General features: G+C 35.3%; 1 protein-coding gene across 3 annotated transcripts in view; it reads right to left on the reverse strand.

Moving 5' to 3' along the window:
- Positions 1 to 6,212: 6,212 nt before the first annotated feature.
- The window catches only part of LOC111612453 (LIM domain transcription factor LMO4-like), a 31,974-nt gene continuing 25,778 nt past the window's right edge, over positions 6,213 to 12,408 (reverse strand). For all 3 annotated transcript variants that reach the window (XM_023353668.1, XM_023353669.1, XM_023353667.1), the window contains one exon: positions 6,213 to 7,474. In XM_023353668.1, the coding sequence (XP_023209436.1) occupies positions 7,204 to 7,474 (271 nt within the window). In that variant the 3' untranslated portion in view covers positions 6,213 to 7,203. The remainder of the gene's footprint in view (positions 7,475 to 12,408) is intronic.

Genomic DNA, 12,408 nt, shown 5'->3' on the forward strand with positions numbered 1-12,408 from the left:
TCTACTATTTCATTGATTATCTCGTTGCCGACGTCGTTTTTTTGTGTGTTTTACTTGATTGGTCAGTTTTGATGATGCCATTCATAGTTTTTCTTCCCATTTTCATTTTTTATAACGGATATAATTTATTGATTATGTTACTTCACCCACTGATTGTACTTTATTAATGACACCGCCATTTCCCATCTTCTTTTATCAATGACGTCATTTTTGTAAATTGAAGGTGATTAGTCTTTTATTTTGTAAAACAAAAAGAAATTCTTCCCCTAAAAATAATAAAGGAAAAGTTTGTTTAATGGTTTCTTTAATATATATTTCTTTCCTTATTTTCTTTACAATCCACAGCTTTTGCATATCGCGCCCTATTCGTTACAAGAAGACATTTCTTTCTGTTCTTCTTCCACTGAGGCAACGCATATCGTGAACATCCGGGTTAGAACATTAGGAGAAATTACTGTGACGGATCTCATCAATCAGTAAATCTTGACACAATGATACGAACCGATCAAGAAGTGGATGATCTTTATGACGCCCTCGGCGATCAATCGGCTTGTCATTGCTCTCGGGTTAAGATCATTCCCTTCCGTCACACGTGACCTAAAGATTTGCGATTTTTCCGACGAATCTACTAAAGATTTTATCATAAAGAAAATGTATTTTACATATAAATTCTTAATCCCCTTCCCTGTATCTTATAACAAAATACATAAATTCGGTCATCATTTAACAGTTTCTGTAATTACTTGGACGTTTTCGATGCTCCTTCGTGTATTTTCATTATATATACGACAATTACAACGCCGTTTATATATTGAATGTTAAACAAAATGAAACATTTCTGTATGATTAATGGAGCAAGAATAATATAAAACTTTCAACAAGTCACTCCAACTTATTACGTGCCGTATAAATGGTTGATATAACATAATAATTCTTAATGGGTATGAAGATATAATCCATCAAAAAAATTAAATTTATATATTAATTTTCAATTCTATTTTTTTAATATATTATAAAATAAAAAGTATAAGTGTAGTTTATTTTTTTGATGGCTCAAACTGTAGGTCAGCTATTCTTGATCGCTGTTTAACTCGAACCTCTTGAGTTATAAGTTTTTTAATCTAACAAAGTAGAGTCTCATATAGAAGAACCCATGTTGTGATATTGAACCACTGTTTTTCTTTTATCTTAATATAGAATATAGGCCTATATATATATATATATATAAAATCGAGAACTATAGTAAAAGCGAAAATGTGTTTTGATCTATTGGTCACTTCCTTGGAACAATTCAATCGAAAATAAATACACAAACATCCTCGCAGTTTTCTATATTAAAAAAAAATAAGAAAAAAAAATCCTAAAAGAATATCGAACTGAAGAGGAAAAAAAAAAAAAAAACATACAGAGAAAAAAAAGAGCAAATCCTGTGATCCCACATTAAGTACATGTTTAATAACACCATTAGCCATCCATCAGCCATAGTTTGGTCATTATTTCAAGTTTGACCAAGTGTGCAATAATAAAACTATTGATTAAGGACAAAATGATTGATGGGAAATCGTGCTCTCATGAGAAACATGGTTGACCGAAAAACCTCTGGCTTTAACCCCCCAATCTGTATTGGAATTTTTACACGCAGACTTTGCAGGCTACTTTAGTAGTTATTGGTTTTTTCAAGTACTTCTAGATCAATATTCGGACGCCTTCGACTCAAAGTGGGTGACTGCAACCGAAGTAAAAAAATTGTTTCTGGTCTGCTAATTGAAATTGTTATAAAAATCGCTCTCTGTATTCGTTAGATTTTATTTTTCTTCTTCTCTTTTTTTAATTTCGGTAACTACGTTAATATTTTAAATCAAATATTGCATGATTGTTTATTATATATTATTGGAATAAATAAATGAAATTTGGTCGTGACATTCGTCTTCCATTATTCATTTTTGAATGGAATTTATAAATATAAGAAAAAGCAAAAAAAGTTTAATACTTGAAACTTTCTCACACCATCTTTTATTTTTGGCTAAATTTGAATAAAAATTGCCTTTTACGTATAAATAAAATGCTTAATTAATTTTAAATGCGATAGTTTATTGTCTGGCAGCGACGGATTATAGATTATTTTCTTTGGTAGTTTTGTATTTGTATTAAACGTATGTGGAAATAAACAAAACAAGCAAGGTGAGTTAAACTGGAAACATTAAAACAAATTTGATCGAAGAGGAATAAGATAATGATAGTTGTATCGCATTTAGCTAGGGAGGATGGGGGAAGGGGACATTTACATTCTAGAGATAAGGTGCGGAGGTAACCAGGAAGTGAGCGTCGCTAAGCCTAATTGGATATGTTGTTATTAAATCGCCATTCTCTGCAGAACTCATTACCTCATCATTTATCTGAAGGATTCCTGGAAAAGCACGCTAATTGGTTTTACAGGGGTTCTGCAATTATGATCACATAGAATTATCTAGAACATTGTCCTTTGCTCACTTTACTTAATAGATTGTCATGGACTGAGAAAACAGACAACAATTTCGTATAAGATAAACGAAGCCAAATCCCCAGCGGTTTCCTTAGTTTTGCCAAATAATGTACCAATGGGTATGCCAGAACGTAGGACAATCATTTGTCTTACTGTCTGAGTCCGCTAGATACATAACGTCATTTTATCTCTGTGAGATAGTAACTGGTTAAAATTAAATTTTCTATTCTACTATCATTAAGTAGCATCCAAAACTCTGCGTTGATGGCTTTTCGTGGTTCATCAACTACCAGACTGAATACAATTACTAGAAAATGGATGTAAAGTGAGAGTAAACACAACACCGTTAGAAACAAACCAGCTGTGATTTTGTAACGTTTGCGTATCACGCTATCCTTTGCGTTACGTTACGTTTTCATACGACAGCTGTCGGTATTGTTTGTATTCCGTGCCATTAATCATGACGTGTAATATCCAGGAGACTGTCCCGCTCTTGACAGACGATAATTTCATTGCCTCTTAGAAAAATGGCGATGTATAAACTATAGGGGCGATTTTAATTTAAGTGAGGGGCAAAAAACTCGACAAAATTTTTATTCTCGATTTTTCATAGCGAAATCCTGATAAATTATTTAAAATTTATCAAGCGTTTCCCACCTTAAGTTCGCCTTTTGTGTAATTGAAGTGAATTTCAATATGGCGGTTTCCGTTCCATTAGTAACGTTGTTTTTCACATCATTGTATTAAAACTAATGCCATGTAGGCGACGTGTCGACTCAAATCAAAATGATACGTGAGATTCCACCCCCTTTCTACTAAACGTCAAGTGATTTTCACTGTCTTTCTCCCATTTGTTATAACTAATTATTTAACTTTAATTGTAACATATCAATTTTGGATTTTCATTTTCGCACTTCTACAAATGCATTAAATCTGATCGAATACGTGATTATTATTATATTAATTTACTTATAACAAAAAAGTAAACCCGTAGATAAGATTAGGCCCGAGGAAAAGAAAAACTAACTGTTGAAGTTAGATTTATTTAAATTGATAAATTGAACCGTCTTCATTTACTTAATCTAATTTTAATTTTCATTAAAATCTTACTAACCTTTTTAAAATTAAATAAAACACTAAATACACATCGGTAAGGAGCAAATTTTTTGACAAGTTTATGTATAAATCGAATTAAAGTACTTACTCTACAATGTTTAAACTTTGGAGCAGACAAGAAGACGTTGCAACGTAGTGAATTTAAAAAAAAAAATAAATATATATAAAAGAAAAGAGCCCAGGGAAGACAGCCTTATCGGAATAAATTTCAGTCAATCAAGCAGAATCAACGAACGTCTTCGGAGGTAGTTAGGCAGCAGAACATTTCATTAGAGTTGGAGATCTCCGTTTTCCGTACAATATTGGGCTAAACACGATCAATACGAATGGACTACGGTCACGAACCAACATCCGAAATTGTATGGCTTGGGAATAGCAACAACTGCTTCGTAACACGTCAATTGTATTGAAAGAGGAAAGCGGTAGATTGGTCAGCTAGCCAGCACAATGAACGATCAACGCCACCTTGTCTCATTGATATGATTATTTACTCTGTAAAGGTGATGATAAAAGGTCTGTACATTAGCCGATAAATATCCGACACAAACGTTTACCTTAGACGTTTAGTAAAAGATCGCGCGTATCTACAAATCTAAGCTTTATCTTCGGTTGAACTCGATAATACTTGCGAAGCGATTTATTTTATTCGTTACTTCTGAAGCGAAAATTTATGTCAAAGTGCACGATTTTTGTCTCGCACGCCGGTTAAATTGTGCGTTGTTAAAGATAATTTATATGGTTATCTCTTATGATAGTTTTAAAAGTTAAAATTACGACAGTGTAAGATTATCTTGGCAGTCCTGGTTATCTTCGTAACGAGTTGTATGTTTACTCCAAATAAATGTCATTTAACACGAGAGAATAGTAACTTCGGACAATGTAAATGCTACAATTCATACCGACGTAATTATAGTTTTAAAACTGGAAAATTGTATATTTGAATTTCCATATCTAATTTGAAGTATTTCAGCAATAGAAATGTGGAATTTATCTGGGAGAAATAAAGCTTCGAAGGGAGAAATCTTTGCGTTAAATTCAAAAACGGGACCGAATTTTGTACGTGACGTTACGTAAGTAATAAAATTGTTGCTCGGCAATAAAATGCTTATAAAAAGTTAAGCGTTATGAGCTGCTTCTTGACTAACACGTTATAAAAGAAAGGGTAGAAGCCAGTAGCAAAATCCAAACGCTTACTTTATTACTATTTTATACTTTATTTGTCCAACATTCTATTGTTGTTATTATTAAAAGAAAATTAGGGAAACGTTAATTAAAACTCGGCTTTTATTTATTACAGATTTCAACTATTCCTTAATTCCCAATAAAATTAATTAGGCTACTCGAGATCAACCGGCAGCGGGAGTTTCCCCAATAGAAACACCCACATAATAAGACGAACTACAAATTTATAATTAGAATATCAGTCTAGAGTTTTTTTTTCTAATCCTCTCTCTAATGAATTTAGTAAGATTAGATGTGATTAATTAAATTTTCAATCTTTTCCTAAAACAATTGTGTTTATTTTATAATTTCTAATATAACTTGTTTAAAATTGTTTTCTCTCTCTAACTATCGTCTTAGATTATTAATAGGGGGACGGCAAAAATCCGTTTTACATTGAAATATCACCTGCCAAAATTAAATTAATATATTGCCTAGTGGTTTAGTTATTAAGTTTTCAAAATAAGTTTAATGTGATGTATATGATAAATGTCTTCATTAAAAAAGAAAATAATAAAATTAATTAATATTTATTTAAAAATTTCATCTATATCTTTTTAATTTATTTTAATGGATCAAATTTCGCTTTTATAGCCTTATTCTACGTATCGTCTTTCTATAAAGAAACATATTAAATATAATTATATAACGTTTTAAATTTGAAATTCTAGAAAATCAATTTGTCTAGAATATAATAATTGTCAATTTTAAACTTTGTATTATTCCAGAATAAATATGGAAATTGCTTACTTTTTATTTATATAAATTTTACGTTAATTACGTAGAAGAATCTTGGTTTTTTTTATTTTTTTTAATTGCAAAACTTAATGAAACCGAGAATTGTATTTGCGCTCAATGCAAACTGAATAGACTTTATTCTAGTGGTTAAAATCTTCCAATAATCCAAATTAATTGAAGGTTATTAGTACAATTCCAAAATTGAGATTAGTTTTCTCGTAATTACGCCATTTCGCCATTACGATCTATTTGCTTAAGGAACATTCGCGTAAATTACAAATTTATTAAAATTCCTATCATCCTATTGGTTAAAATCCCTATATTTCTCAGATTAAAAATAAAAATTGTTCTCCATTCTTGACGTATTTAATTAGCTTTCTAATTAAAATTAACATCTTAGTCTAACGCCAGTTCGACGTACAAGTCAAACAAGTCTGAAGTGATCACATTCTCTACTAATGAATAGCGTCTGTGAAGGAATAGTTTGTTTATCTTCGCCCACTCTAGTCTAACTTGAATTTCGTTATCAGTGATACTCGTCTATGATGTAAACCAGTCCCCTACACATTCACCATTCGAGTAATTAGGCTGAAAAACCTACACAAACAATATTAAATCGCACTTTTTCCCTCCCCTTCTTCTACAACGACAATTATTAGGATCGATTGAAATAAAGCTTTATTACTATAATTAAACAGACAATCACACCATTTTAAGTACATTCCCTTTACTACATCAGTCAGATTTGATTAGTTCTTAGGGTGAGGCTCGCCTTTTGGTGGACAGAATGTTCGACAGGGCAATTTCGCGTCTAAGTAATATATTCAAGAATGAAATTCGCGAAATGGACCTGCTTTTGGGCAAAAAAATCCTTGTACGGTTTCACCGGTTTGTTTTTTTTTAATAAGTACCTCATCGCATGTGAGCATATTTCTATACTACAATCTCGTATGTAGTGATAAAATAAAAAAGAAAGAACCTCTTCGAGTTGTTTCTAATGACCACCAGAAGGCGAAATCACATAAAGAACCAATAAGATTGTAAAGGTACAGTTTTAGCCACAAAACATGGCCACCGTACATGGCTAGTTGAAGACGGTGCAATGTGTATTTGTTATGTGTATTTGTGTGTGGTTTTTTTCTCTTTTCTCCTTGTGGTGATGGCACAAAATTTGTCGCGTTTCAAAAAAAGAAGAGGATCACTTACGGTATCTTAACGTAAAAGTGTAGTACAACATAAACTCGTAATTACTGTCCCTAGTCCGGGGATGTAAAGAGAGGAACAGTTATTGCTTTTTTTTCCTAAGTATTGTTAGGTAGTACAAGAGAACCGCAAAGAACGTCCTTAACAGAAGTTCGTCAACTATGACCTTATCCCATAACAGGTCAAAAACATGGACAGACTGTGGATTTTCAACTTTTTTTTTTAAATATCGACGTTGATGGTTCGGATGCGGTTATTGAAATTATGAATTGTTCAATTGTCTTTGATCAGTTTGTTTAGTTCAACAATGCATTCATGCATAGCATACACATTCGTCACAAGTCCTGAATTACTTCCAATATATTTTTAGAGGATTGCTACGGGAGAAAAATTATATAAACGGAAATAGCAGGCCCAAAGAAGGAAGGTCGAGGCGAAGCAGTTCAGACTTTGATGGCTGAGTTGAGTCGCATTTTGCCGTTTTTCCTAACTCCTGCAGGACTTACCGTCCCTTTCAACATCTTCATACAGTCCTGTTCGCAAAGGACGTTGCCGTTAACCAAATTGTACCGGTCACCTGGTACCAACTGATTGTGACACTTGACACATGCGAAGCATTTCAGGTGATAAACGTTGTTCTGAGCTCTCATGACAAATTCGCTGGCTGGGATCATTTGTCCACAAGCACTGCAGGAGCCGCTAGTGCCGAATAACCTGAAAGAAAGAATATGCTTTTTTAAAACTCATTCATACCCAAAAAAAGACTAACAAACATGTGTTTAACGTATGCGAATGATCAATATTTTAATAGAGAAATGGATTTTTTTATTAATTAAATACAATAAAAGCCCGGAGAAAATTCAATATACTTAAACGAGTTAGACACGAACGGGTACACTGTAAACCTTTTAAAAGCATTAACAATTTAACAAGCCGAGCATCACCGGTCTCCGAACGATATACATAATATTGACTCAAAGCAAGAGAGGGTAACAAGAAACAATGTTCTCAGTTTATTAACGCAAAAACCTTTTAACGTCAACGAAACGGTTCCATCTCCAAATGGGTCGATGGCTTGAATCGGTCGCCATAATCAAAATTGCGATTTGAGAAATTGCGTGCAGCTTTATTCCGGAGAGACTACCAAACAGTATTATCAAGATTAAATCTTGTCTTCACGCTATTCTCCCATCCAGTCAATTAGTTAATTATGTCAATTCGACAAACAAACTCGCAAGAATCTAGCAAAAAAATCCCGAAACGCTCCATCCTAATCCGCCATTTTTTTTCTTGTTTTTCAAAAAATAAAACTCCAGCGCTCTAAACAACTAGATTCCTATCGCAGATGGCTTTCTAGATATGCATCGTGTATACAATACATACACACACACACATATATATAAAGCTATCGTTTGTACAAGGGCTGGCATAAAAACTACTAGTACTTGAGCAGGATTAACTAATAAGCGTCGAGAAATTAATGGCCGAAACGAACACCAAATCACAGCTTAAGGAATGGCACAAGAACTGTAATTAAAGCCGTTCTTCAAAATGTTTATCATTAAAAACAAAGGGGGAAATGAACTATTATATATGTAAATAAACATTATGTAGTCTACATACATACAAAGCTTAGAATAAGTAAACACATCTCCAGTGCAAGCTCATACAAGGTTCGACGAAGAAAAACTAACGCTGTAATTAAGAGAGGAATTTCGCATTGTCTGTTCTATTTATTACATACAACAATAATTAGCCTAATTGTCACCTAACCTTCGGCAACTTCCTTCTACGATGCTAATTAAGCAAGAAAATGAGTATTGTAGAATGGGATAAACTTTGTTGATTTTAATTTAAGAAATAAATCTTTGAAGTTAGATTTATACTCTTTTTTCCCCCTGTTCTCTTATTAACAATATTCGTTGGCAGAAATTAATTACAATCGGGATATAGCGAGAAGAGAGGAGAGGAAATAAAAAAAATTGAGATTTAAAAACACAACTGTTTAATTAATTTAACATAGTTTATTATCTTTGGTGATGTGTCGATATTTGCAGGCGCGTGTGCACAGTTATGGGGGTTAAGGATCCGTTTAAGGACGAAGCCTGCCCTAATTACTGTGGCGAGAGTCGAGAAGGTGAGGATAGCGGGCATTTGGAGCCGGGTGAAGTTGTACGATGTGAGAACGCGTGTGAACATACATACCATACGTGCGTGGTGCCATCTATCGCGTGAAACACAAAGCGAGCGATTAAGGGGGGAAGAAGTTTGCAACTATCCAAGGTCACGATGAGGCGAGAAGAAAAATTTCGATAATCATTCTCGAATTTCTTTGGCGGCGGTTCTTATACCGCACGCGTTTCGATATTACCATTTTTTCGGTAACTCGGTTTAAAAGATAGGAAGGTAAAAAAAAGTAACAATACAAATAGCAAAGCCGGCATACAAATAAGACAAAACAATCCCCAGAGGTGGTGCCGGCGGGGAGGGAAAATACGAAAATGTCGGCTTGGGCGGGAAAATGAAAATGAATTTGTTTTAATAAAACGTCAGCAAAAGGTGGTGGAGTAGTAACCGGCGTTGGAATTCCCATATGGCAGAAAAGATTCCCCAAGGGATACTCAGAACTATAGGAACAAGATCAAACACACAGTGTCTTTAAGTGACTGGGCAGGCAATTTAATTTCCTAAACTCCTGCCAACTAGATTACCTGACACTATGCTATAGTAAGGAGTACGGGGGATAGAGAACTGAAAGATGGTGGACCATAGACTCACAAATGTCACCGTTAAAACGATCATCCAAACTTCCATGCACATTCTATAATCAATTCATCCGAATTCGTTAAGGACTGAAACGAAAAAACGGTCAGACATCATCGGAAAATCGGTCTGACTGAACGCTGCATTCTGCAGATCGGGTCACTCAAAAATTGGCGAAATTGGAAAGAGGGAACCCGATTTTTTTTCCTTTTTTTTATCCTCCCTTCTTTGTTAGAAGGTCAAACGTTTGATGGTGATTGGCTATTGTTTGCCTTTTCTATCGGTTTTCGAGATAGGTGATGAAGAGGTGGACGAATCAAACAAATGGACGGTCTCCATTCCTATTTGTTTTTGTGAGGCTCTTTTATAAAATCTCGTTTTCCAACTCGAAAATTCCTTCATTAGAATTAAACCGCAACACTTCTGTACTGTTTTCAACACGGTAAATACGCCGATTTAAATAAAATCATCAGCGCGCGACGGATTTTGTCCTCCGAGAAACGATATCAAAGCCTAAAACCTTTAAGAAACAAGAAAATAAAACAAAAAACACGGAAGAGGGGAAAACCGAATCAACTTCAAGCCGTTTATAATCCCTCCCGGTGGTAGACAATCTGTAGGAATTCAGGACTAGACACACACCATTCCCGATAATAGACCAACCTGTTCGATCAAAAAAAAAGAAAAAAAATTAAAAGAAAGAAAAGGAAGAAAGAAAGGAAAGAAGGAAGGAAGGGAGAAAAAGAAGAAAAAAATTTTCTGTGGACGAAAAGAAATAACGCCTGGTAATATTTAAAACCATGCCAACATCTGTTACACAGGAGAACGGGGGAAAGGAAGAGAATTAATATTTGGTGGTTCCTTATGTACACGAAATTGCAATTTGGAGGCTAATTACTTCTGCGTGGCCGTCCTGTATGTAATCCTACAAGGCTCTATTTTATTAGCTTTCAATTTGTTACAGGAGACGGAGAGTTGCGCTGAATGCTTTCATTTCGCCACTTATACAAGCTAGGAGATTTAATGACATTCGGTCTAGCAGCCGCTTCGGCTTGTCCGGAGTTGGAGCTCTGAAAGGGAGGGAGGGAAGGAAATGGTGGAGCGATGTTTAATTTCGTTGCTATGATTGAAAGCAAGGTGCTGTATTGTACAACACCGACTAATAAACCATGTATGTCAATTTTCGCTACGGGAGGCGTGGCATTTGAAGGGTGCAGAATCTCCTGCTTCTATTAAATTCTCTCCTCCACCTCTCTTTGTAATTTTCGCTTTTCTTTAGCATCGAGAATAGCCGAAATTTGCAGAAAATTCTCTAATAAAATTGCGATTTTTGTTTCCGAGATTTTGACACCGCGGGTATCGCTAGCCTTTTTTTAATTAAGACGTCCCGGATGGGGATCGATGCATCAATCGCTCCGTAAGCCAAACCGCGACTTTTCTTTTTTAATATTTTTAACTGAGAGTGTTGTATTTGTTTCAGTTTTATTGACACCGTAGCGCACCAATTTGGTTAAAAGCCTGTTGGTAAAACAAACAATGCGAAGACCGAGCAGTAAAAAAAATACGGGATAAACAAGACTTAATTCTAATTTGTAACTCGTCATATTAACAATAAAATGTAATTTGGCGCAGCCACTTTGGTAAATTTAACACCGGGAGGCTGTCTCCAATTTCGTTAAAAGCGGAACCGAGCCCCGATGACCAGAAACAACTAATCAATAACTTATATAAAAATTTCGACCGGGCCGTGCCGCCGGCCTTAAAACGGGCCGGCAGAAACAATTTAATTAAATCATATTAATCAATTAAGAACGAATGCGGGCTGGCTTAATTCCTTCTATCACTAGCAGGTGGCGCAGCGATATTTATTAACGTCCGGAACGGCGCTCTCCCATTGGACGCCCATTATGACATCATCGGAATTCAAAATCTGTCCGTCGAAACATCTTCCCGAGATATAGTAAGATATCAAAAAACAGAAAAAGACCTTAATCCTATGATAACGGTCTTATGGAGAATGACTATCGAATACGAAGGGGATGGGAAGGCACAAAAGAGCTGTTGATATTGATCAGTAACCCCTCGATATCGTTGCTATGGTAACTGTAGCGTCTATATTCCCGTCTGTGTTTATGGACCGGTGAATAAATGCACGACAACCAGAAGGTTTGATAAAGCTTTGTTGCTTGTTAGGAAGGTACATACAACGTCCGCCATTATTCACTATTATCCTCTGTTCATGCATACAACACTTTTCCATCAGTCGGAAAGAGAACAGTTTCACCATGACAGACTACATGTAGAAAGGCGTCGTTTAGCAAACCCATAAAATCTCATTACCAATTTTCCTCTCGCAGGCGCTTGGTGGCGCAGGTGTGCAGGATCCCACGCCGATCCTTCTCAGCTAAAAGTAAGATCCAATTTCACGTGAAATACCCAACTGAAAGGGGTGGAATGGATGGAAAAAAAGGGGTAACGCTAAAAAAAGCTATGTTTTTTTTACTCTTACTCTCCTTCCTTCCGCTTCTACGGATGTGTCGCAGCGAATTTTGGCTTAGGGGATTTTTGACATTTTGCGTTTAAATTCCTCGCTTGTTTTATTCCCCCACCCTTCTTTCTATACTTCTTCTTCTATCCGCCACCCTCCTCCCTCCTCTTCTTCCCGTTACGCGATAACAAGTGAGAAAACCGGTGTAAGGTTCTGCCTATTAGAATGGTGTTAGCAGCGAACACTTCCGATGGCCGAGTCATTCGAATTTTCAGTTTGTTAGGCGCCAAATCTGACTCGGCTAAGTGATAGCCCTTGAGGAAAGACGTTTCCTTAACCCGATTGGATCATTCTTAAAACAAAATCTTTCGATATTTCTCCTCGTTTGCTAAGTCCA

The sequence above is a fragment of the Centruroides sculpturatus genome, unplaced genomic scaffold, assembly GCF_000671375.1.
Source record: "Centruroides sculpturatus isolate CEXI.00-Female unplaced genomic scaffold, Cexi_2.0 scaffold1789, whole genome shotgun sequence".
In the NCBI taxonomy this organism is placed as follows: Eukaryota; Metazoa; Arthropoda; class Arachnida; order Scorpiones; family Buthidae; genus Centruroides; species Centruroides sculpturatus.